At 52.5% G+C, this 25,057-nt stretch overlaps 1 protein-coding gene across 5 annotated transcripts; it reads left to right on the top strand.

Annotated features, from left to right (window-relative positions):
• Positions 1–125: 125 nt before the first annotated feature.
• LOC109283336 (uncharacterized) lies at positions 126–22,911 on the top strand. 5 transcript variants are annotated; one of them, XM_059729605.1, is made up of 10 exons: positions 126–230; positions 12,923–13,050; positions 15,848–15,942; positions 17,435–17,645; positions 17,949–18,020; positions 18,772–18,825; positions 19,685–19,738; positions 20,598–20,651; positions 21,312–21,473; positions 22,554–22,911. In XM_059729605.1, exons 4-10 carry the CDS (start codon positions 17,471–17,473, stop codon positions 22,649–22,651), a joined length of 669 nt encoding a protein of 222 aa, XP_059585588.1. In that variant the 5' UTR covers positions 126–230; positions 12,923–13,050; positions 15,848–15,942; positions 17,435–17,470; the 3' UTR covers positions 22,652–22,911. The 5 variants fall into 5 exon arrangements, with proteins under 5 accessions (XP_059585588.1, XP_059585590.1, XP_059585591.1 ...); XM_059729607.1 differs by lacking the exons at positions 126–230; positions 12,923–13,050 and adding an exon at positions 13,639–13,900; XM_059729606.1 differs by lacking the exons at positions 126–230; positions 12,923–13,050 and adding an exon at positions 13,936–14,921.
• Positions 22,912–25,057: the final 2,146 nt, after the last annotated feature.

The raw sequence follows: 25,057 nt of genomic DNA, 5'->3' as shown, positions 1-25,057 counted from the left end.
AGGGTCTGCCTTTAAATCCCTCCCCTCGGCTCCCCTCCCTTGCAAGGAACTTCTCAAGCTGAACTGCGAGGATGCTGCATGCTCCTAGGGAACAGAATGCAGACAAGCTGAAGGAGTTTCTGTGGCAAAGTCAAGGCAAGCAGGCGAGTGCCGGGATCTGGCAGGCGACGCCACAGCCCCCGGGTGCCTGCGATGGAAGCCCAGATGCAGCTGGAGTCACCTTCAGGACAGTAAGTGGCTCGGGTGCTGGGGAGGGGGGCTGAGAAGCCAGGGGAGGTGGCAGGGGCTGCAGGAGGGATTCCCGGTGGTGAGTGTTTAACCTTCACCAGTACGTAGTGGGCACTGGGCTCCCGGCTCCCGTGCCGGAGCTGCCTTTTGTTATTTGCAGGCTTTGCGCTAGACGCTGATAATCGGAACCATAATCAGCATTTTACTTGGGCTTTGGCTCCTTGCAGCAGCTTTGCAGCGTGAGTGCGGGTGAAGGGGGTGGGGAGCGAGGGAGCAAGGGCTTCGAAGCCACCGTGTCTGGGGTGGAAGGAGCATGAAGTCTTAGCAAGTGTCCTGCAGGGGCGAGGGGCAGCTGTGACCCTCCCTCTAGCTCACCTGGGCCCAGCGGAGGTGCCCCCCTGTTCTGCAGCCCTTGCAGAAGCAAAGGAGCAGGGCTGGTGGCAAACTATTGCTGGGAGAGGGGGGCTGGGCCACGGGGCAGCGAAATGCGGCCTTCACGCTGCCCCCGTGCCGGGGTGGGGGGTGCTGGCAACCCCGGCGTGGCTACAGCGAGTGGGCAACTGCAGCGGGAGGGAGGGGGGCAGCAGGGCTGCCTGCGGGGAGACCCACACCCATTGTGCAGCTTGCACTAGAGCAGGGGAAGCCCCGGTCGTAAATCTGCTGCCTGCGGTAGGCAGCACAGCAGGGATCGCCCCTCGTGGAGGGGGGCCGGGATCCCCGGCTCGTGGGCAAGCCCTTGGCTGGGCCAGGGTGAGGGGGGCCTGCCCTGCATTATTGATCGGGGGGGTACGGGATCCCAGCTCTAACTTCTGGACTCTGTATTCTGCACATCACACGGAGAACAGCTAATCATCGTGGCAGAGGGGACAGGGCTCGGCGCTATCGATCAGGCCCCACCGGCGCAGTGTCGTGGTGCTGGGGAGGGGGCTCGTGGCTGGGAACTTTGCCTGGTTTCTCAGGGGTCAGAGGAGGAGGGCCGGGAGCCTGGTGTGGGGTGTGGGGTGTGGTGCCGGGACTACCCCAGGCCCTGTCCCCATCCCCTCCCTACCCGGCGCCCAGGCTTCTGCCTCCTTTTCTCCCTCTCTTTTTTTTTTCTATTCGGCTCCTCCGCTCAAGTGGCTAATGCAGCGGGTTTACAGGGGGATCGATGGAGGAGCAGGGGGAGGGAAGGGAGCAGGGCCAAGAGAGAGCGATGAATAGTAAAACTTGGAAACGTCTCTGTTAGCGAGTGACTGCAGAGCGGCCGGGTGAGAGAGCAGAAAAAAAGACACTTCCTTTTATAGCCAGGCTGGGGCTGTGCTGGGCGAGCCTGTGTCTGTGCGTGTGTGCACACGCACGCTTCCCCACATCAAAGCCACCCTTTGGCAGCCTCACCGAGGACTCCCTGGCTCACTCTCACTCTCCATATGTGATGCCATTTGTGTGGCCGAACCCCAGTAAGAGCCCTGGGGCCTGACTCCCAGCAGAGCAGGTGGCGTTGCTGCAGGACAGGCCCGAGATGGGGGTCCATCAGCCAGGCCTGGGGGAGCAAACTTGCTATCTAGTCAGATGTGTCAGGGACTGGGTCCCTTGCCTGAGGAGTGCGGGGCTGTCTCCCAGATGTGCTCACACTTCCCCTGCAGCAAGATGACAGCTATGTTTCCAGGGTCAAATAAAAGGCGCTTTGGAGGAGATGGGAGCAGAGCCGCTCCCTCTGGGATGCAGGGAGGGAGGGGGCTGAGATCTGCGGCAGCCCTCCGTAGCAGTGCCCTGGCCAGTCCCAGACCGCAGCCCCCGGCTCCTCTGAGCTGCAGAGCCGGGATGCTCTTGCCTTAGAGACTCCCCTGAAGCTTCGGAGGGTGGTCTCTGCTCCAGGGAGATCTCAGACTTGGCTCCAGCTAGTTTGGGGGTGACCTCAAGGCTGCTGGCTGGGAGGTTGTTCAGGGCTTGGGGGCTGCGTACCTCCCCTTCACCTGGTACTTGCAAAGCATGGATGGGGGGAGTGGGAGGCAGGCAGCCCCTGGGAGCGAGGAGCATCCTGGCAGGAAGAGGCTGTGGAAGAAGCCCTGGCTAGACAGGTCTGCGGTGGTGGGGAGGGGGAGCAGTGCGTTAGGGGTGGGTCTGCTGGAGGCTGCCAGGTGCAGAACAGATGCAAATACCTGGCTGTGGCAGGGCAAATGCCACACCTGCTTTGGGGACAGCCAGATGCGAGGCCACAGGAGTCCCCTGAAGGAGAGGGTTTGGCTTGCTCCTCAGCGAGCTCGGACCTGGCTGCTCTGAGCCCACGCGGCTGAGGCTGCAGGGAGTCAGGCTCCTGCCCCCCAGCCAAGGTCACCAGGGAAGGGCTTCATCCCTGCTCCTCGGTGGGATTCTCTGCTGATGGCAGGTCTGTGGGAAAGGCCCTGGGAGGGGCAGGGGGGCTAAGAGGGTCTCAGCAGACCTAGGGACCGGCCTGAAATGCCAAGAAGCTGCTGCCTGGGGTCAAAAGACACTGCAAAAGCTGTGGGAGGCTGCCAGGAGTCCTGGGGGAGTGGGTGCTGTGTGTGGGGCTTGGGAGGTGCTGTGCACCAGGCCAGGCGGGGGGGCAGAGCTGTGCAGAGAGCTGGGGACAAGAGCGGGAGAAGGCTATGCGTCAAGCTGGAGGCACACTGGCAGGGCTGCAGCCGGAAAGCTCACGCCAGCCCTGGCTGCGGGGGGCTGGCTCTAACCAGCAGGGTTTGAGCCTCCCCCCCAGTACAACTCCTGTACAGGGGAGGAAGGGGCCCATCCCAGTGACTTGCAGCGAGAGCGAGGAACCTCCACCACTTTGGGCCAGAGTTTTAAACAGCACCTAGGCACCGAATGCTGACTGCTCACAGCAGGACCTCAGTGCCTAAATCCCTTAGCAGTGCTGCCTACTTACTCCTGCAGAACTGGGGCCTATGTGCCTTGCCCAAGGTCACAGGGAGCCTGCAGCAGGGCTGGCCTCTGAGCACAGGTTTCCCACATGCCTGGTTTGTGCCCTGCCCCCAGCCCATCCTTCCTTTGCCTCTTCCCCCAGCTATCACAGAGGATTCCTGCACCACTGGACTCTGCCTTGCCCTTGAGCCCAGGCCTTCCAGGCAGCAGTTCCCAGTGGTGACAGCAACCCTGTGATGGCCAGCAGGGTAAGCACAGGCCAGGAGCAGCACAGAGATGCCCCAGCCGGGCTGTGGGTGGAGGGGGAGGCTTCATGCACCAGCTGGGTCGTGCCACGGTGCTTCTGCTCTGAGGCTGTGGGCAAGGCAGAGACCCATCGCGCTGCCATATCCTGTAAGCAGCCTGGCCTGCTTGTTCTGAACACTCAGCTGGACACTTGGGGAGTGATTATGCCCCTCGGATATGACAGTGTCTTCACTATCATCCAGGCACAGAGGTTCGGGAGTGCTTTGAGTCCCCATCAGAGACCCTCTTGCCCCGGTGGGGGGAGCTCAACTCCGCAGCACTGCTGCCAGCTGCTGGGGCAACACAGAGAGGAAGGTCACATCTGTCCCTCCCTGAGCAGACGCACGTCACCCCCTTGCACTCACCCCTGAGAAACCACAGTGCAGAAACCCACTGCGTGCACACTCACTGTGTGCACACTCGCCTCCTTCCTGCACACTCAGGGGCTGCAGCCGCAGTCCCCCAGCAGCTACTCCCCCATGGGGAAGGGCAGGTGCCAAAGGGAAAGGACCCGGGGTGACACGGGGCTCCTTCCTGCTCCCTCATGGCAAGCGGCTCTAGGGAGGTTAAGGCATCTAGCACAGAGACCCCAGCCACAGCCAGAGCTGTGACAAAGATCCCAAGGAGCCCTGTCCCCCTTCCCCAGGATCTCAGCCGACGACAGAGCTCAGCACTGTGAGACCCAGGGATGAGGACAGGTGGGTTAAGGGGGCTGAGGGGTGCAGCCTTAACCTCTGGGCTGTGTACCAGCTGCCAGGGTGGGCTGGGTGATCAGCAGCACGCTCCTTCCCAGGCAGGCGGCACTGCAGAGACAGGAAGCAGCAAGGGTTAAGCCACCGCTGCCTTCTGCAGAGTCAGGGCTGGGGACTGCTCAGGGACACAAGGTCAAAGCCAGGGGTGCAAGGGGCAGGCTGGTGCCCGGAGCACAGGGAGTTGCTGGATGGGCCGGGACAGGCCTGGAGCTGAGCTCCTGTGAAACACAATCTTTGGGAGGCAGCTGAGCTGGGATGCCAGGGATGCTGCCCGGGAGTGCTGGGATGCTGGGAAGTGCTGCAATTGTAGGGCACTAGCTCGGTCCCTGGGGTGGCTTTGCTGGCACGGGCTGCCCCCAGTGACTGCTCCTGGCCCAGAGGCCAAGGGGTGTCTTTGCTGCCGGGAGTTTCTCTTCCCTGGGGCCCAGCAACAGAGCTGATGTGCACACTTGGCAGCCAGCGGCTCCTTGCAGAGCTGCAGTACGTGGAGTTTACGTGCTGTCACAGCCTCACCACTTGGCCAGGGCCTGGAGTGCACTGGCTGGGGCAGATGGCCTCTGGGGATGAACCTGCCCCTGCCATGCCCCTAGCCATGGGTTATGGCGCGGTCTCAGAGCTCTGGGGCGTTGGCTCTGGGCCACTTCCTAAGGCACAGCCCTGGTGTCCCGTGTGGGTGACTCTAGAGGCAGCCCAGCAGACAAGAGCCAAACCTGGGTTCTCTTCTTGGCTTGAGAAGAGGGAGGGGATAGTGGACAGAGCAGGGGACTGCGGGGTTGGGCTCTCAGGTCTGTTCCCAGCTCTGCTACCACTGGGTTTTGTGACCTTGGGGAAACCACTTCCCCTCCCTGGGGGTGAGGCGGTGATCATTAACAGCAATGGCCAGAACTGGCTGCAGAAAGGCTCCCTTGTGCTTAGGGCGGCATGGCAGGGGCCTGGGCAGACTGGCAGGGAAGGGCTGCCCGTGTTGGGGGCAGTGAGCAGTCCCTCAGGCCCAGAAGCACTCTTCAACCTCCCAGCTCCTTCCCTAGCCCTTGGTCCTTAGGGGTTCCTACCCCAGGACCCCAAGAGGACCTGAGAGGAGCCCTTAGCTCCTGTGCGGCCAAATTCACACCTGCACCAATGCAGGGACTGGGAAAGGGGTCTCGTCCCCAAACTTCTCCCCCCACCAGCTGCCATTTAGAGTTTCCCCCACTGCAAGGGCAGGCGAGCCCCCAGACCACCCACCCACTCCTGAAATGCTCCCTCTGCAGAGAGCCTGTGCAAGGCCAGTGCAGACGCAGGGCTTGGAAGACCTGACTTTCTACAGCTCTGCACCTGCCACGGGGAAATGCCGTCCTGACAGTGCAATATGATGCTGTGAGCCATGCCCACCCACGGGGCATACACGGGGCCTTGCCTGCAAGGGGGATGGGGTGAAGGGGACAGGCTTCATCTGCAGACCCCCCCTTCCATAGGAGACATGTGCAGCTTTGCAGAGGCAGGTACAGCTTAGCCAGGAAGCCCTCTCTGCCCTGTGCTCTGCCCTGAAAAGTGGGCTGAAGTGGCACTGATGCAATGTCCGGGCATGGGCACAGGGGCTTGTTTCACCCACCCTGCCTTGGCCTCCGGGATTTATTTCCGTGAGGGGCCCTGTCTACGTGAGCCAAACCTCTCCCTTCCTGAGCTCTTCGCTCCCACCAGCCGAGCGCCAGGGCTTTTGGAACGACCCTTGAGTCCCACGGGGGTGAGAGCGCAGTTGGGTGCAAAGCAAATGCCCCCCTCACCAGCCTCTAGGCAGCATCCCCTTCCCCCCAGGCAGGTCCTGAGCAAGTCTGTCAGTGCAAATCCAACGAGTGACCGTGCCCCAGTGCAAACCAGCACAGCTCAGTGGGCTCCAGTGACTGGAGCAATGATGCTGGTTTATACCTCCTGGGGGTGGTGCTTTGATAGCACTGAGAACACTAGAGGTGCCACGTGTCTGTGTCAGTACCCCATGGAGGAGCCATATCTAAGAGGAACCAGAAGCACTTTACAAAAATCAAACCCAGGAGTCCTGGCTTACTGTCCCTTGCCCTTGGGGTAGGAGGATCTGGGCTCTCTCTCCCTTGCTGCTGTGAAGTCTGGAGTGGTTGCAGTGTGTAGCAGCACCAGAGCTGTGAAGTTAAAGCGACCTGAGTCTTCAGCTGGGGAAACTGAGGCAGGAAGCAGGGGAGTCTCTGGCCCAAGACCCAGTGAGGGGAGGCTGGGTTGGAGACAGAAGCCAGGCCTGGGGTTGGACACCTGCATGCATCACAGGGCTCCAGTGGGACAAAGCGCCTCACTCTTTCTTTCTGGGAGTCATGGGGTAGCTCCGCAGCACCCCCAGCTCCAAGGGATCAATGGGGAGAAAGAGGCAAACGTGCAGGGAAGACATCACAGGAGTGACAGACTCCTGCTGCTACTGCCTGCATTAGCACTGAGATCCGGTCCCGCTGCGCTAGGTGCTGTACAAATTGGAGAACTCTCCTCACCCCACAGCCGAAGGTGAGACAAAGGAAGGATCATTGCCCTGATGTAACGCTAGGGAAACTGAGGCACAGACAGGCTAGGTACTGTCCCCAGGGTCACACAGGAAGCCCTGTGGCAAAACCCTATTTCCCTGAGCCCTATTTTACCCCAAAGCCATCCCTCTGGCACCCAGCTCTTTATCTGATCCACGTTAATGAGTCACGCAGGCGGCAGTACTGGCCACACTCAGCCTGGGGCTAAAATGGTTAAAAACCGGGGCAGAGAAGGTGTGCCCAGGGAAGGGCCAATTGTGCAAAGAAATCAGCTCCAGCGGCCTGTGCGCTGAGGCTGGCAGGGGCTGCCGGAGGGCCTCCAAGGCCCAACCTGGCCCGGCTGGCATCGCAATGGGAGCTTTGCCATCGGCCCCAGTGGTAAACAGAGCGCAGTCCAAATGGGTTAGAGCTGAGGCTGAGTCATGCCCTTGTTTTTGTAGAGACTGAACAACTTCAGCTCTGTGCCAAAAAGTGGCCTCTGAGCCCCTGATCCAGAGCAGACTAGAGTCTATGGGAAACCTCCAGTCAGCTTCAGAGGGCTTTAGATCAGGCTTCCCGCACAGCATGGGCCTTGCTTATGAACATAAACACGCGATTAAGTTATCAGTGCTTTCTAGTCTCTCCTGAGAGGTTCCCTGCCCTGTTAAACCTGGGTCTTTTGCCTCATTACAGCAGCCTGCAGAAATAGTAGTGGCTCCCAGGATTTGCATCCTGAATCAAACAAGGGGTGCGTGCGTGTAGGAGGTGGGGGGCACGGGGGTACTTTCAAACTAATGGGCAGCGAAAGAAAAATCTCCCCCTGTCCATTGCTGCCTGGGCATGATGCCAGGGAGAGGATTCGAGTTTCCCAAGACTGTGGAAGTGCAAAGAAACCTGTGAGTTTAACTCATGAGATAAGCATGGGTTCTCAGCTCGAGGGTTTTTTGTGCTGTTGCTGGCTTAGACCTACGTTCTACCCGCCTTATGCATTTTGAGGCTTGCGGGGACTGTTGGATCTTTTAGTCTGATCTAGCAAACCTGAACAAAAACCTTATCGGGTCCTTGCTGCTGCAGTGTCTCAGCACCTCACCATCCTTCCTAGATTTTGCTCTCACAGCCTCTCTCTGTGCAGAGTGAGCCCTCGTCCCCTTTGGAAAGAGGGCAAACACAGACTGGGCACGTCTACATGTTCCTTAATGCACAGTAGTTACTGCACGTTTAGTTTAGTACTTGCTTAATGAAGTACTAACTAAAAGCGCAGTAACTACAGTTACTGCGCATTAGTGCCGATGCAGTTTTTTTAGTGCTACTTAATGTGCAGTAGCCTAATACTACCGCACACTAGTGCATTAGTGTGATTTTTGCCTGGTACGCTACTGCGCAGAGTTATTAGGCAGTGTCTCATGTAGACGCACCCACTGAGAAGTAAAGTAACCTACCTGGGCTCACGTGCAGAGTGCGACGGTGCTGGGACTTGGGCCCATAGTTGATGAGTCCTGGCAGAGCATCTTTCCTGCCCGGCACAGCACTTTGTAGGAAATAAACCGGGTTTATTGGCGCAGCCTGAGCAAACCAGTCTTATACTAGGTATCGTGATGAAAAAAGCTGGGGAACAGGGTCGCTTTCTAATACACGCACACTTGTGATAGTGGCAACTTCACTTAACATGCACCCGTCAGCTCTCATTCAGGCCTGAGAGGCTGCCTCTTGCAGACATCACCTCTCCTACCGGCTTGCTCACCCATGCTGCCCCTTACACTACCCCCCATCCCCCCAAGGCCTCTTCACTCCTCTTCAAATCCATTCCTCCTCAAATGCTCCCTTGTCATCAATACACAATGAGCAGGATAACAAAGAACGCCCAAATAATAGTTTCCTTCCTTCTTCTGTAAAGGGAAAAGCGAGCACATGTGCTGTCCTTATGTATAAAGCATGAACCCCAACAATCGTGTCAATGCTAGGGGCCAGATTCAAAAGAGCGCAGCCCCCGGGGAAGTTGCTGGATGCTGGGCTCACATGGGAAGCTGGCTAGAAGTAACACAGGGGGATGTCTGGGTGCTAAGTGCTTAAAAAGCTGGCTTGGAGAAGGAGCTGTTCAGCCCATGTAAACTGGTAGGACCCCTGGGGATGTGAAGGGACACCGTCGCTGTCCCCCTGCTGGGGGCTGGCCGGCCAGGTTGTCTTCACAAGCGTATCATCAGCAGACATCTCTGCCCTCTCCCGCTTTCCCGAGTGTGACGTGGACAGGCAGCGGCAACAGGGATGAGCTGGGTGTGCTGACCGGACCCCTCCCTTTTAGACAGATATGCAGAGATCCTGGTTTTCCCTGACAAAAAAATAAATCCCCACTTTTTGGATTTAAAAAAGTAAAATCCACATTTTTCCGTGATCAAAGTGAAATGCCACTATATCTATATCTATATCTTAGTGGGATTTCATATTAATCATGGAAAAATATGGATTTGGGGTTACTTTTTTAATCTGAAAATTGGGGATTTTTTTTTTATCAGGGAAAACCAGGATCCCTACATGATGTAGCACAAAGGTCATCTCCTCGGTCTCTGGGTTACACGGCAGCAAGGAGGGAAGGTGATGCTAGGGCAATGACCCAGTTGTTTGGGTCCAAGGGACCTGAATGTATGAACTGGGGGTGAGTCCGTGGCTCAAAGCCCCTGAGCCCTTCCCGCAGCTGGGGAAGGGGTTGTTTCAGAGATTCAGCCACTGCCAGGCCCCTCTGAGACTCACACTCCCTCTCTCCCCGTGTGATCGCAGGCTTGGATTTCGCTTGCTCTGTGCATTAGGGAAGCAAGGGGCTGGTTCTGCCGAGTCGACGCTTTTGTCCTGTTCTCCTTTGGGGATGGAGAGATGCGACGGTGCAGGGCACCAGCCCCTTCCCCTGACGCTGTGCACGGCAGCCAAGCAAATTCCTTGGCCTCAGCCAAGTGCTGGGGAAGTCTGGCCTCTGCCTTGTGAAAACAGCTAGGTGGACAGGATTCCCCGCGATGCTCAGAGCTGGGCTAGCAAGGGGCCAAGGACATCTGTCCAGGGATGGGATGGCAGAAGTCTGGGTGAGGGGTCAAGATGAGGGGTGCCAGCAGAGCCATGTACAGGTCCACCTCTCCTTGATCTAGAACTCAGTCTCCATTTCCTCCACAAAGAGGGAGGAAAGCTGGGAGGGTGCAGCTGAGAGCTGGGGAAGGGGCTCCCCTCTGCTCCCTGGGGCAGGACAGCCACTCCTCTCCACTGCTGCTGTGGGACCAGAACCTCTACCCATCTCGACTGGCCTTAATCCCTGCCCGTGACAACAGAAGCCCTGAGCCCAAACACCCCTCTCGCCCTCCCTGGGGAGCTGCAAGGCAGAGGGGCCCCTTTGGAGAATGGGTGGGATGGCCATTACAAGCTGGTCCAGAGCCGCCAGCTCACCTCCGGGCACTGTTTGTCAGGTCAACTGCTCCCTTCTCTCCCTGCAGCTCTCTCAGAGACCATCTACTCCCAACAACCCCGTGGTGCTGCCCTATGCCCCTGAGCAGCTGCCACACGCCAGCCCCGAGGTGGCAGCATTTCAGGGCTGGGCAAGTCCTACGTCTGCACGGCAGGTCCATTGCGAAGCCTGATTAGTTAATGACATGCTTCGAGGGTTTAGAGCTGCTCTCCCAAAGGGGCAAGAATTAGTGTTAAATTAGAGGGAAACTGGCATGCGAGACCATCCTTAAAGCCACCTCACATCTATCTGGGACTGTGGCTGGCCAAGGACGTCACTGCAGAGCCCAGCACAGAGTTGCAATGGCATGGGAACAGCCCGATGCAACACCACCTCTTGACACCATGTCTATACAGACCTAGAGCAATCTCCTAACACCCCGCAAATGGGCATTTCTGTTCCAACCTACTTAGGAAGACGCTTTCTTTGAGGGTTTCCCTTGCCTGGTTCCTGGAGGGGCCTTTCAAAGGCAGGGCCGTCTGTTGATTCATGTAATAAAGCTCCCTGTGGGATGGTTATATGCAAGAGAAACATGGTTGCTCTCCGTGGCGCTGGTGAGTAGTGTCCAGCTTTGAAAACCACATTTCCAGAAAGAGATAGACAGAAGGGCATAGATTCCAGAAGGGCAGAAATAAAAGGTTTGGGGAGCAACCTCTAAGGGAAGGTAGAAAGAAACAGGTTTGTTTAAAATGGGGGTCGGAGAGGGGGGGAGATGGTGGGGAAGGTGAGGGGGGACATGAGAACAGACTTCCACTATGTAAAGCTTGTTCTCAGGAGGCCGGGACTAATTGTTTGCCATATCCACTGGGGATAAGACAAGAAATAATCAGTTTAAATTTGCAGCAAGGAAGAATCAGGTTAGCTATCAGGGAAAACCTCACTCCCGAGGCAGGGAAGCCTTGGAGCAGATTACCCATGGAGGAAGGGAAGCCCAGTTGCTGGAGGTTTTCAAGGATGAATAGCAGTCAGGGACAGTGTAGGGAGACTAGGCCCTGTCTCGGTGCAGGGAGATAGACTAGGGGACCTGAAGCAGCCCCCCTAGATCTTCATTCCCTGGATCCCATAACCCACGCTTCTATACGGCCAGTCATTCCCCACGCCCAGACTTTTGAGCATGAGGACACATGCCCTGCCCCAATCCTCCCATACTTACAAGAGAAAGTCAGACTCCAAGGGAATCTCCCCGCTCTTGTGTTTAGGCACCGAAGGCCACAGTCACTGTGCGGTTAATGTAATGGCCCTTACAGTAGCCCAGACTGCAACTAGAGATGGTGCCACTTGCTTCAGAGGTGACCTGGCAGCACCCAGAGGTGGTGATGGAGACAGTCCCCCTTTCTGTGCTTGTAGATGCAGGCTCTCTCGCCTGGCCCACCCTGCCACTGGGAAGGGATCGATAGCATTTAGAGCTGCAAAATTATTAATGTTCCTGAGCAGAGAGGAGATGCCGGGGACTGGGGCTTTTAGTGTGGTTGGTGAAAAACATGCCATCTTCTCTTGAAAAATGAGGCTAGTTTAGAGAAGGTTTTAGCACAAGGGGAACACTCTGGGGTGGTTACTTTTAATGGAGGTGGGCAAGGGAGATGGAAATGACTATGATGAATCCCTGGCCAAGTCCTATCAGGGACTTCACCCTGACTTCAGACCAATAAGGTTAACTATGTCTCTCACTTCACCTCACTGTGCTGCACCCTGCAGATGTCCAGCTTCAGGGACATTACTTGGACCCTCTTACTTGGAAAGCACAGGTCCCTTCCCTCTGAATGTCAGGCAAAATCCTCTGTAACTGAAGCACTACAGGGACAATGAAGCACATCTGAATGGCTCAATTCTGTGCAGCAAAGAGCAGCAACACCTGCTTTATACATACACATGTCTACGCATACACAGCCCTAGCACCAGGTCACCACAAGGCCCTGCCTTCCTATGACACCTGCCAATTGAGCATCCCGTATCACAAAATCCCGGTTGGTGCAGACACAGATTTGTGCATCCTCGTGTTCCAGCAGGCAGAGGGGAAGGAGCACGGGAGGAGGAAAGGACACAGTGCCGGTGAGTGATGGGCAGAACTGGAGCAGAGAGACTCCCTAGAGGCAAGTGCCTTGTGAGAAGCACAGAGCAGGGCTCCCTTTAAGCCCTCCCTGAGAGACAGCATGTGGGGTCAGGCTCCAGGCACCGTTCCACAGACTGGGAGTCACTGCCACTGCAACCTCCACAACCACCAGCTCATGCCCACTCCCCGTATGGGGCAGCCTCTGCAGATTAAACCCATACCCCAGGCTAGGGCATGACCTGCCTGCAGCCAGAGATATGCACTAGTCAGAGCTAAAGCCCAGAGGTCCTCACTTTGCCCCTGCGACTCCAACATGATTTTGTCAGTGCAGAGTGTAATGCAATAGCCCTCAGTCCCTCTTATTCTCAATCCCAAACATGATCCCGGGCTGAGCTCCCTGACGGCACTTGGCCCTTCAAGGTGGTGGATGGCCCAGCTGCCTGGGGCACTGTACAAGTCAGGCAGTTCACAGCTCTTTCCTGCAGGGAGGGTCAGGGTAAGGCAGGCAATTATTTCGGGCGGAGGGTTGCTTACTGAGTTTTGGCAAGACACCAAGGGCCACATGGCAGGCAGCCAAGGGCAGATAAATATTAATTTTCTAAATTTTTTAGGGGCCCCATGGGCCACATAGAATGGCCTGGCGGGCCACATCTGGCCCATGGGCAGCATTTTGCCCACCCCTGGGGTAAGGGATAAACCACTCTGCTGAGTCTCTTTAAATCATTGCTGTCTCATTGCCTTATCTTTTCAGGGTCCAGAATTAATCTCCTGTGGCAGACACCAGAACAGGGGTGGGGAGCTGGGAGTACCTGTCCTGGCGCCTGCTGGAGATGGCATCCACCCATCTTGGGAAGACAGTTGGAAGGCAGCTCTGAAAAGGTAGGTACATAGTGATCCTGGCCAGTGACCTTCCCCCCCCCCCACGCAGGGGGCCTGTTCATGTGGGCCCTGCCTCTAGGGCCTCTACAACCCAGCAAGTGGATTTGCTCTCCTGTCTCTCCGTCATAACTAGAAGCATGGTGTGATAAAGATGAGCTACAGACCAATACGATGGATGGCTATACTTCCCTAACCCTCAGATGGGACTCATCCAGCCCTGAGAGGTGACAGCAGAAGACTTGGCACCAAGAAGGGCTGGCGGATAGATGCATGGCCAAAAGAAGAACAGCTCCCTCCCAACCCTACATACTTCTTCATATGCCCATATGGAGTCGGCTGGTATTATGGAATGTTAAGAAGTATGTATCTTTGGGCTGGGACCCCCGTGCCCACGGAGGCGCTGGCACAGGAAGGGGTCTACACCCATCTGCTGAAGGAAGAACTTGAGCTCTGGCTTGTCCAAGGGAACAGGAGACCCAGTGCAGGACAAGGCCCTCAGAGAAAGAGTGTGTTCCTGGGGCTGGTAAAAAGGAACCAGATCAACTTGGAACTGGATTTGGTCCCCTTCAACCAGCTGTAGTGGCACATAAATCAGCAGCCTGGGAGAGGTCTCAGAAAGCTGGAGACTTACACCTATTCATTCAGCGGACAACTGGAGTGCGGGGCTCATGGACGCAGCTGCTTGAGACCAGGAAGCCACTACAATTTAAAGCAAGACTTTTGCTTTAACACAATTAATAAAATTAATTTGTTAATACAATTTAAAGCAAAGTTAATACAATTCAAGCAGTTTGCGAGCAGCTTCCAGGAGCAAGAAGAAGAGCCAGGCACCAGATCCTGCTCTGGGAAGGTAAGCAGCTGAGATTTATTACCCAGATTACAGGTAACCTTGTGGGTAGGCTACTGATAAAAGAGGAAGAAACTGGTCTATCGACCCATCTTTTATTTGCTTGCACCTTAAAACAGGAAAACAAACATTTATCCCAAAGTCTGTCTTGCTACCCACAGCAGCACAGCACAGGTTCTCAGGAGGTGGGAGGAGGGTGGCATGCAGATTGGCAGCAGGTCTTCCTGAATTTTCCAAATTTCCCTCCAGCCTATCCCCAATATTTATAAATGTCTGATTTTAATATTCCAATAAATGATCTCTGCTTGGTTTTATTTAAATGTCTTTGTTTCGCTGAAACTTTTGGAACTGGACTGAACCAGAACTCTTGTGGACTTGGAAGGTGTCAATTAATTGGAATTGATATCCTTGAGATATATTTATATCCTTGGGAAAGAGGGAGGTTTCTTATTTGCTTTCCTTCCTCCTTGTGGAATGCTCTTCCTGTTTCTTCTTTATCTCACATTATAGTATTGTCTGACAAGGTTGTTTTTGTTTTTACAAATTATCTAACTATTTTAACAAAAATATGTCTATTATAGCAAACTAACATCCAGTGCATTTGGTTACATCAATCACTGCTAGTACTTTAAGATGATATAGTGTATATGGATTATTTAATGTATAGTCTTCCTTATCTCCTTTCAGGTCTTGTACTTTGTTCAATGGTATTTGATGGTTTCCTTTACTTGCTGACCAAGTTAGCTGTCACATCTGCAAAGGTTCACACTATGGTCTCTCAGAAACAAGTTTCGGGCCTTCTGCTTGGCAACACTCCTGCCGCTTAGCCTAGGCCTCTTGGAAATGGCCAAGGCTGGCAACAGAGTGCTGCTCGCTGGGTGGTTGCTGCCTGTGTCTGACAACAGCCCTAACAAGGGAGCAGAGCCAGGCCCAGCAGGGTATAAAAGCAGAGTCCCCAAGAAAACAGGGCAGTCTACAAGCAGTCCACATGTCAATTTGCTGCGCCTCCCCCTTCCCCGGCAAGGTGAGCTTTTTTTTTAATTAAGAGTAGCTAACCTACACAGGTAGTGCAGGTAGCAAAAACTCAGCAGTTAGACCAATACTTAAGCCCCTTGCTTAACTACAGTCCCGAGTGAGGGGAGTTCACTAGGGAGTCACCTGGAAACTCTCTCACCTTGCTTCACTGATGCTTGGTGAGAGGAAGCAGGAAGAGGGAACCTTTTGGGACCAAGGAGCAGCGAATAGGCCAGCTTACAGAGGAGTTTGCTTGGGGACGTCTGCTTGAAAAGAGGGGCAGGAAGAGAGACGGCAGATTCAGAGTCCCAGAGAAATGGCTGGAGGATGTTGCAATGCCAGAGCCACTGCCACTGCCAGCTCTTCCTCTTCTTGCACCTGTGTGGTGTCTGTCCAGGCAGGACTGTTCATCATTGAGGCTTCACCCAGGGCCTGGTTTGGTGCTGCGGAGACTGTTGCTTGCAGGTCCCTTCCAGGGACAGCCAAGTTGGGGAGTGCCTGCCATGTGAGTGGGGCCTCTCAAGTTGGTGACTGCTTCTCAAGCTGCTACATCCAGTTCTACGTCCCCACCAGTTCCCCCACAGAACAAGGAACAGTGGTCTCAGGTTGCAGATTGGATTCTGCCACTTTTAAACCAGTCTCGTGCCAAACTTGTGTTCTGTTATGGGTATAGACAGGTTTCCAATCACTTGCACCAGTAAAAGTGTAATGTCTGTACCTGGCCAAAGTGCACGGACTGTACCACTGGAGCATAAGGAGGGGTGTGGGGAGGAGTTCCAAGACGGGGTTGGGGTTTTATACACTAAAAAACTTAAAAAGTTACATGAAAATCTTCCTAATTCTCTTTTAAGCCTAAAGAAGAGTATATGAAGGGTGAGGCTTCCTCCTGCTACCTTTGCTTTGGGATGATCAGTCTTTTTCTCCTTCTTTGAACAGCTGCTGTTTGAAAGCCAATCCACTGCAGTTGAGTCATGGGTTTCCTGTAAATACTTAGAGCCACTGGCATAGTCTATTAGTTGGCTGCTACCGGGGTAAGTGAAATTTATAACCTAATGGTGATCAAATGGCATTTGCACCTCCATTTAGAGTTGGGATTTTTCTAAATAAGTCTGCTAGGAGTGGGCTATATTTTGAAGAGAAAAGCAAGCAGGAGACTACTTTGTATCCCATGTTGCTAATAAGACCTCCCTTATTAAACCTAAAGAAGCTTGACAATTTAGTTCTGGCTCTTGCTGGCTCTACTGTTTTGCTACTTGCATTTCTCTGCGGGCTGTAGAGACTGCAAACCTGTATCCTTGCACACTTGGGTTTGCTGGCCTGCAGGGTTTGTGCATGTTTTTCTAGTGGCCTTGGGTTTTGTAAAGGTTGTCTGTAACTTCCCATTAGCTATGGGGGAACAAGCTTGAGTAGTGACTCTTTTGAAAAGTCCTTTGCGGCGTGCAGCAGGAGGGAGTAGTGCTAGGACTAAATTACTTGGGTGGGAAGGAAGGTGCAAGGCAGGTAAAAAAGGAAGCGATTTATTTCTCTCTGATTCTGGCGCTGCTGCATGTCTGGGGCAGAAGAGGCTCATGCAAGATGCCTCTCAGGGCTGAAAATTATCTTTGAAATTCCTAGTCTGGATGGTTTAGCTGCTTTATTTCCTACTTCTACCCCTGTGGCTTTGCTATCTTTCAGCACCGGCAATCAGTGACTCTTACGTAGTTAATCTCTTCTGCATGCCAGCCACTAAACAAGGCAGGGCATGGAGCGTCACAAGGTTATTTTTACTTGACATGGATCCCAGCCAGTTTATAACCAGACTCAAAGGCAAAATGATGCCCACATCATCAGAGCAGATTTTAGTATCCACTCTTAAGTCTATTGCAGGGGTGGGCAAAATGCGGCCCGTGGGCCGGATACAGCCCACCAGGCCATTCTACCTGACCCGCAGGGCCCCTAAAAAATGTAGAAAATTAATATTTATCTGCCCATAGCTGCCTGTCATGCGGCCCTCGATGGCTTGCCAAAACTCAGTAAGTGGCCTTCCACCCAAAATAATTGCTCGCCCCTGGTCTATTCTAACTCTTAGCTGCTTCGGTTACCTAAAACCAGTCTAATCCCCTTAAAATGCTAAAGAGCAGGTACACCTTACCTAGAGACTTCACCTGAATTTTCAGACTCGGACATGTCAAAGTTAGGCAGGCCAAGAAATGAGCTTTTTTTTCCCTCTCTCTTCTAGAAGGGGTCATCTTAGTGGGACACTGTGGTTTCTAGCTAGCTCCCTGCAAGGGTCACAGCTTCCAAGAACCCTTTTATCCAGCCTCCCCAGAGAAGTCCAACTGATCCACAGCTTTCTTACCAACTAACCTTTCACCCAACTGCTTGAAACCCTGCTGAAAATGCCAATACCACTGCTTTTGTGTGTAGTGTGCTGAGATGAAATCTCTCCGTGTCCTGCAGCTCTAATTAGCTTCAATTGCATAGGATCAAAGATGCTACAAAGTCTCTACAGCCATGTGAAAGCTGCTTGTTCCTGCCTTGCAGGGAGCCTTGGTATCTTAGCACGGCTGAGTTGTTTGGATGAGGTATTGTAAGGGTCAGCCTTGCTGGCACAGCGACATGGTCAGGAGCTGTGCGCCCAGTTCACGCATCCTCTGCCACAAGAAGAGATGCAGGCAAATGCCATTTCCCACTGATGAACAGGAAGAGATAATCCACCACCCCCAACCTTGTTCTCTGCTCTTGCCCTACGAAGGTAGGACATTTCAATGCATTACTTAAAGCTGGTATAATCCTGGCAGGGGAGAGAAAAAAGTGGGGAAAATTGACAGGTTTGTTATCCAAACACCCCCTACAACCTTCTCCAGAGAAGACTAATACTAGGTCCCTAGAAAAATGGAGACCTCGCTAGTGGGTGATGCTGTTGGTGGGTATGACTGAAAGTACAGGACTGGGTGAGGGAGAAAATGGCATTGAGTCCTGGCAGTGCAAGTCCTTATCAGGGTTTGAGAGGAGGCCTTTGAACTGGTTTCACTGCATTTCTGGCTTTCTGTTCAAGGCTGGTCAAACTGCATCTTATTTCCAAGAGACGTGCCTGACAACAGTTCAGAGCAGGACTTAGGCAAGAGTGGTAAGTAGGAGTGTTCCCTTTGGTCACTGGAAGTACAAATATTATTAATTTTAATATTGTGTTGGTTGCCATAAAGCCCAGGGCAGGGTTGAAACCAGCTTCCCACCCCCCGCTTCCAAAAATAAAAATGTTCTTTGGGGTTCATGTAAATTAATGTCTGTACCTGTGGCTGATGAGGGGTTAATATGGGACTGGAAATTTGGATGTGATACAAGTTCTGATTCAAATCTGCTGTAACAGAAACTGGGTGTTTAAAAAACTGAAATTGCCATGTGAAGGCACTAGTTTAAATAGGCACTTCACCACCCGCAGCACATAGCACCAAGGCAAATCTATGATGTGTAGGGTAGAAGGTCTTCTTAATTGAGTTCATGGAGCAAATGCTTTGTCAGGGTAATAATCCCCTGCTGCCTCTCCAGTGTCTCTTCTGCAGCCTTTCAAGATTTATTCCTCCTTTTTCTAGTGTATTTACAACCTATTATGTAATTTCTGGGATTCCAGTACAGTCTCACAAGGTGTGCTGGCTTCTGCCACGTCGCTTGGGTTGGCCAAGATGCTTCTTAAATGAAAAGTATGCAGAGTTTGCCCATGTGCAGCATGTAACTAATGGTGTTCAATCCAGTGGGTTTAGGTGTGGCCTGTGAAGCAACTTCAGGCCATGAGAAGTCTAAGCCATGATTTCCTTATAGTCCTGCCACATTTACAACTTGCTGATCTGCTGTCATTAAAACCAATCATCTCCTTCCTCTAGAAACTAATGGAAGCTCTAAGATCAAGACTGGCATTGCAGTAGCTGCTGGAGCAGGTAAGGGGCCAGCTCAGGGCACATAACCTAGTGTTTTGTTGGGTTAATCACTTTACAGCAGAGGTTTTCAACCTTTTTTTTCATTTGCAAACCCCTCTGGAAATTTTGAACAGAGATGCAGAGCCCTCTGAATTGTAAGCATGGGAATTCACATACTTTTGATCATAGTCATCTTTCGTGGGCCACTTAGACATAGTCTGTGGACCCCCAGATCCCCACGAACCACAGATTGAAAAACACTGCCTTGCAGTACAGGGATCAGAAGATGGGGAAAACATAGTCCATATGGATGCCAGATCATGCTGGTCGGAAGGGAGCTGGGGCATGGATCTGAGCTGCCATCGAGGCTGTAGGGTCTCCTGGAAAGTAGATCTGTTGGCATTAAGTCCGGAAACCTTTATTTAGGCCTGTGCCAGCTGAAATACAGCCACTCTGGCTCTTCTACGGAAATGTACCCCTCATAAAGGATATCCGGTAGGTGGAAGCAAATGCTTTGTCAGGGTAATATTCCCCTGCTGCCTCTCCAGTGTCTCTTCTGCAGCCTTTCAAGATTTATTCCTCCTTTTTCTAGTGTATTTACAACCTATTATATAATTTCTGGGATTCCAGTACAGTCTCACAAGGTGTGCTGGCTTCTGCCACGTCGCTTGGGTTGGCCAAGATGCTTCTTAAATGAAAAGTATGCAGAGTCTGCCCATGTGCAGCATGTAACTAATGGTGTTCAATCCAGTGGGTTTAGGTGTGGCCTGTGAAGCAACTTCAGGCCATGAGAAGTCTAAGCCATGATTTCCTTATAGTCCTGCCACATTTACAACTTGCTGATCTGCTGTCATTAAAACCAATCATCTCCTTCCTCTAGAAACTAATGGAAGCTCTAAGATCAAGACTGGCATTGCAGTAGCTGCTGGAGCAGGTAAGGGGCCAGCTCAGGGCACATAACCTAGTGTTTTGTTGGGTTAATCACTTTACAGCAGAGGTTTTCAACCTTTTTTTTCATTTGCAAACCCCTCTGGAAATTTTGAACAGAGATGCAGAGCCCTCTGAATTGTAAGCATGGGAATTCACATACTTTTGATCATAGTCATCTTTCGTGGGCCACTTAGACATAGTCTGTGGACCCCCAGATCCCCACGAACCACAGACTGAAAAACACTGCCTTGCAGTACAGGGATCAGAAGATGGGGAAAACATAGTCCATATGGATGCCAGATCATGCTGGTCGGAAGGGAGCTGGGGCATGGATCTGAGCTGCCATCGAGGCTGTAGGGTCTCCTGGAAAGTAGATCTGTTGGCATTAAGTCCGGAAACCTTTATTTAGGCCTGTGCCAGCTGAAATACAGCCACTCTGGCTCTTCTACGGAAATGTACCCCTCATAAAGGATATCCGGTAGGTGGAAGCAAATGCTTTGTCAGGGTAATATTCCCCTGCTGCCTCTCCAGTGTCTCTTCTGCAGCCTTTCAAGATTTATTTCTCCTTTTTCTAGTGTATTTACAACCTATTATATAATTTCTGGGATTCCAGTACAGTCTCACAAGGTGTGCTGGCTTCAGCCACGTCACTTGGGTTGGCCAAGATGCTTCTTAAATGAAAAGTATGCAGAGTCTGCCCATGTGCAGCATGTAACTAATGGTGTTCAATCCAGTGGGTTTAGGTGTGGCCTGTGAAGCAACTTCAGGCCATGAGAAGTCTAAGCCATGATTTCCTTATAGTCCTGCCACATTTACAACTTGCTTATCTGCTGTCATTAAAACCAATCATCTCCTTCCTCTAGAAACTAATGAAAGCTCTAAGATCAAGACTGGCATTGCAGTAGCTGTTGGAGCAGGTAAGGGGCCAGCTCAGGGCACATAACCTAGTGTTTTGTTGGGTTAATCACTTTACAGCAGAGGTTTTCAACCTTTTTTTTCATTTGCAAACCCCTCTGGAAATTTTGAACAGAGATGCAGAGCCCTCTGAATTGTAAGCATGGGAATTCACATACTTTTGATCATAGTCATCTTTCGTGGGCCACTTAGACATAGTCTGTGGACCCCCAGAGCCCCACGAACCACAGACTGAAAAACACTGCCTTGCAGTACAGGGATCAGAAGATGGGGAAAACATAGTCCATATGGATGCCAGATCATGCTGGTCGGAAGGGAGCTGGGGCATGGATCTGAGCTGCCATCGAGGTTGTAGGGTCTCCTGGAAAGTAGATCTGTTGGCATTAAGTCCGGAAACCTTTATTTAGGCCTGTGCCAGCTGAAATACAGCCACTCTGGCTCTTCTACGGAAATGTACCCCGCATAAAGGATACCCAGTAGGTGGAAGCCCCAGCCATGCTCTTCTAGGGGAAACTGCTCTGTGTAGTCTGACTCCCTAGCGGTTCCTACATCCTTTCCTAAAGCTCTGTCCCAGAGCTGTGCCACCAGAAAGCTCTGCTGGTTGAAGCATCCCCCACGCCCCAGTCTGTCCTGTGTCTAACCCTGCTCTATTTCAAATGCAGGAATATCATTAGTTGCTGCCCCACTTGTACTGGGGGCAGTAGGATTTACTGGAGCGGGAATTGCAGCCGGGTCACTCGCTGCCAAGATGATGTCAACTGCTGCCATAGCCAATGGAGGAGGAGTGGCTGCTGGAAGCATGGTGGCAGTGCTGCAATCAGCTGGTAAGACTACAGCACCCTAGGAGCCGAACACTCATCCACATGCACCTGCTTGCTCCCAGATAACAGCTCAGCATCTTGCCACTTCTTCACAGTCTCCACTTCTTCTTTAAAAGGCAAGAGCCTGGTCTCTCTTTGACCAAATCTATTGCTCACTAACCCCGTTAATATGATCTGCAGGGGCCGTGCTGTATATATTCTGCTATACGGTTATTGGCCTGGCCTCCATTGCAATGCCTAGCACAGAAGGTATTGTGTGTCCTGCAGTTTCCTGAGTATAGCTCAACATATATATAAGGTTTCAGATGTTGCCCTAGTGTTACGTGTCTTTTGTGTACAGTTGCCAGCCCTCCCAGATTGCCTGGGAGACTACCAGAATCAGCGTCCATCTCCTGGTGACTATCGAAAGAAATCCGGGAGTGTGTGCTGCATCGTCCGGATGCACTGTGCACGAGGCCGCCTCCTCCCAGGATAGCTTCAGTCTGAGATGGCAACCCTAGTCTTGTGGCAATTGCAGCTAGAGACAGAATTCCCCTACTTCAGGGAGTAAGAGGGGGGATGTTTCTTGAATCCACAAGACAAACTATGAAAAGGATGCTGTACATACACCAACAGCAGCATGCATGAGCTGCTACACTGGGGTGCATGTAGTCCAAACAGCCTTAGATCTTGCTGTAGATTTAAGTTACATGCTTGGGTTTCTTAAGAACCACAAGAGTGGCAAAACTGGGTGCAAGTTCAGACCCCAAACCCTAGTAGTGAGAGGCAGCTACATAAAGCTGCACTTGGCTTGCTGGACCAGGTCCCTTTAATGGCATATCCACTGTTTGAGGAAGTAACCAAACCCTGGTGGAGGTACAGAGATCAAACCAATAAAAGCTATCTCAAAGAGTTTTTCAGCTCCTTGTGCAGGAGGTCAGACTTCATTGGCAGCCCTTTCTCAGAAGTGAAGGCCAGAGGCACCTGGCACACCTTGTCCAGCCCTTGTACTTGGGTTAGAGTGAGACTCCAACGCATGCACCATCACAAAGGTCTGCTCTCTATCTATGGCCTACTATAACGCAGACCTCTGTTCTTTTGTAGGTGCTGCAGGACTCTCTTTGACAACCAACATTGGGCTGGGGGCTGTAGGGGGTGGGGCTGGGGCAGCGATTAACAGACTCTTCACCAAAGAGAAATGAACCTGCTCCTGTGGCGTTTGGAACAAATGCTGGCTGCTCACAGAACTCTTCAGCTCCAGCATCAGGGTTGCTCAAGCAGCAAGCTTATTTTAATTTGAAACATGTGCCTTCTTTGCAATTCTGTGGAAACCACCACTGTGAATTTACCACTTTCCCCTGCCTTTTCCCCCCTTTCCCTCCCAGTCTCCTGAACAGCTGTTGATCTCCTTTGATCATTTGGGGTAGGGAAGGAAACAATAAAAGCTATTTCCTTAAATGAATTAATTTGTTTCAAATTAAATGTCACTGAAACCCTTGGGAGGAGGGCCTTACATGCATGGTAAGGGTTGGAAGAGCAAAGCATTGCTGATGTGTGGAGGGCCAAAGCCTGTCAGAGGTAAGCCTAAGTGTTTGTCAAGGAGATAGCTTTGGAGTGACTGAGAGCAAAGACCGTGCTGGTTTCTGTATAGGTGGATCCTCTCCTCTCTACCAGATCAATGCATCTCTTATCATCAGGCTGTCTCAATACCCAGACTAGAGAAATCGCATGGGACACATCTTCCTGCTCCTGGATCTACTGCAGCAGGGAGACTGCACTTTCCCCTGAGCTTGGCTTAATGGGACACTGGTTTCTAGCTAGCTCCATGCCAGGGTTGCAGCTCCTAACCTCCAACACAGAAGTCAAACTTACCTACAGCTTTCTTATCAACAGACCTTTGAGTCAGCTCCTTTCAGCTTGCACCCCTTTTGGAAAGGTTGATACCAGTGCTCTTGTACGTAGTGTGCCAAGATGAAATCACTCCCACACCTACAGGAGTAAAATAGCTTCCAGGCACTGTTTGGTGGGTGACGACTGACCCCAGGATAGCCCTTCATGCTGGAGATGTTAACCAGGACAGGAGCCAGCTGAGAAGAGCTCGGGTTCTAGTGAACTTAATGGAACCAAGAGTGGGAGGAGTGGTTTACCTAGACTGATTAGCACACAGGTCTATCTGCAGCACAAGCTGATTAGCTCATCAGCTGTACAAAGTGTGCTCCTTTCAGTTCCTATTAGGTAGACTCATAGGAGCCCCGTGTGGTTCAGTGGTAGCATCCTTGTCTACCACACAGGAGACCCGCATTTGATTCCCAGACACATAGACAACTACAGCCATAGAGGCACCAAGCATCTGGACACAGTCCGGTCTTTGAATTCAGTCTCAGTGGCCTAAAGGGAGGATGGAAAGTCTGCGGCAGCCTCCACTCCTCCAAAAATTCCTGCTCAGGCATATGCATTGAAGGTCTGGGTGGCCCTCATGCATACACCATGATCCAGGAGGGTCAATGGTTGCCACCACTTAGAATCATAGAAAATGAAGGTTGGAAGGGACCTCAGGGGGTCACATTTGTCCAACCCCCTGCTCAAAGCAGGACCAGTCCCAACTCGATCATCATGGCCAAGGCTTTGTCCAGCTGGGTCTTAACAACCTGCAAGCACAGAGATTCCACCACCTCTCTGGGAAACCTGTAATAGCACTTCACCACCCTCCTCGGGAGAGAGGTTTTTTTCCTAATATCTAACTTAAACCTTCCTTGCTGCAACTTGAGACCACTGCTCCTTGTTCTGTCATCTGCCACCACTGAGACAGTCCAGCTCCATCCTCTTGGGAACCACCCGTCAGGTAGCTGAAGGCTGCTATCAAACCCCCCTCAGTCTTTTCTTCTGCAGACTAAATAAACCCAGTTCTCTCAGCCTCTCCTCACAAGTCATGTGCCACAGCACCTGAACCATTTTGGTTGTCCTCTGCTGGACTCTCTCCAACTTGTCCATATACCTTTCTGTAGTTGGAGGTGGGGGGAAGCAAAACTGGACACAGTACTGCAGATACGGCCTCACCTGTGCAGAAGACAGGGAAATAGTTACTTCCCTCAATCTCCTAGCAACACTCCTACTAACACAGCCCAGTATGCTGTTAGCTTCTTATCAGTGTGCCCTTGTTGCCAACTCATATCCAGCTTATTGTGCACTTAACCCCCATGTCCTTTTCTGCAGAGCTGCTGCTCAGCCAGCCAGCCCCCAGGCTGTAGCAGTGGATAGGATTGTTCCAGCCTATCTGCAGGACTTTGTGCTTGTCCTTGTTGAACCTCATGAGATTTCTTTTGCCCTAATCCTCCAATTTGTCTAGGTCACTTGGAATCGGGGACTGCCCGCAGACTGCTGGCAGCACTTTTTGCAGGGGGTGCACCGCCAAGCTCAGGGGGTGCATGTGCACCCGTGTGCACCCCCTGCGTGTTGCCAGTGCAATACACAGACATCTGTTCTGTAAACTGCCCCTTAACTACCTCCAGTCACTATGCCTTGTGGGCAGCCATAGCAAAGAAAGTACCAGATCGACCCCCTCCCCATCCCCAAACTGATTCTTCACCTCAAGGTGCACTGATGAAGGA

This window comes from Alligator mississippiensis, chromosome 6, assembly GCF_030867095.1.
Source record: "Alligator mississippiensis isolate rAllMis1 chromosome 6, rAllMis1, whole genome shotgun sequence".
In the NCBI taxonomy this organism is placed as follows: Eukaryota; Metazoa; Chordata; order Crocodylia; family Alligatoridae; genus Alligator; species Alligator mississippiensis.
This window is presented reverse-complemented; position numbering and strand designations above follow the sequence as displayed.

What these genes read in the sequence shown, in the direction of transcription:
- LOC109283336 (XM_059729605.1), top strand. Translation starts at nt 17,471, where the DNA reads ATGAGGTATTGTAAGGGTCAGCCTTGCTGGCACAGCGACATGGTCAGG. An exon ending in GCAGGACTTAGGCAAGAGTG is followed by an intron (nt 18,021 to 18,771) that starts GTAAGTAGGAGT and finishes TCCTTCCTCTAG; the next exon opens with AAACTAATGGAAGCTCTAAG. An exon ending in GGCAGTGCTGCAATCAGCTG is followed by an intron (nt 21,474 to 22,553) that starts GTAAGACTACAG and finishes GTTCTTTTGTAG; the next exon opens with GTGCTGCAGGACTCTCTTTG.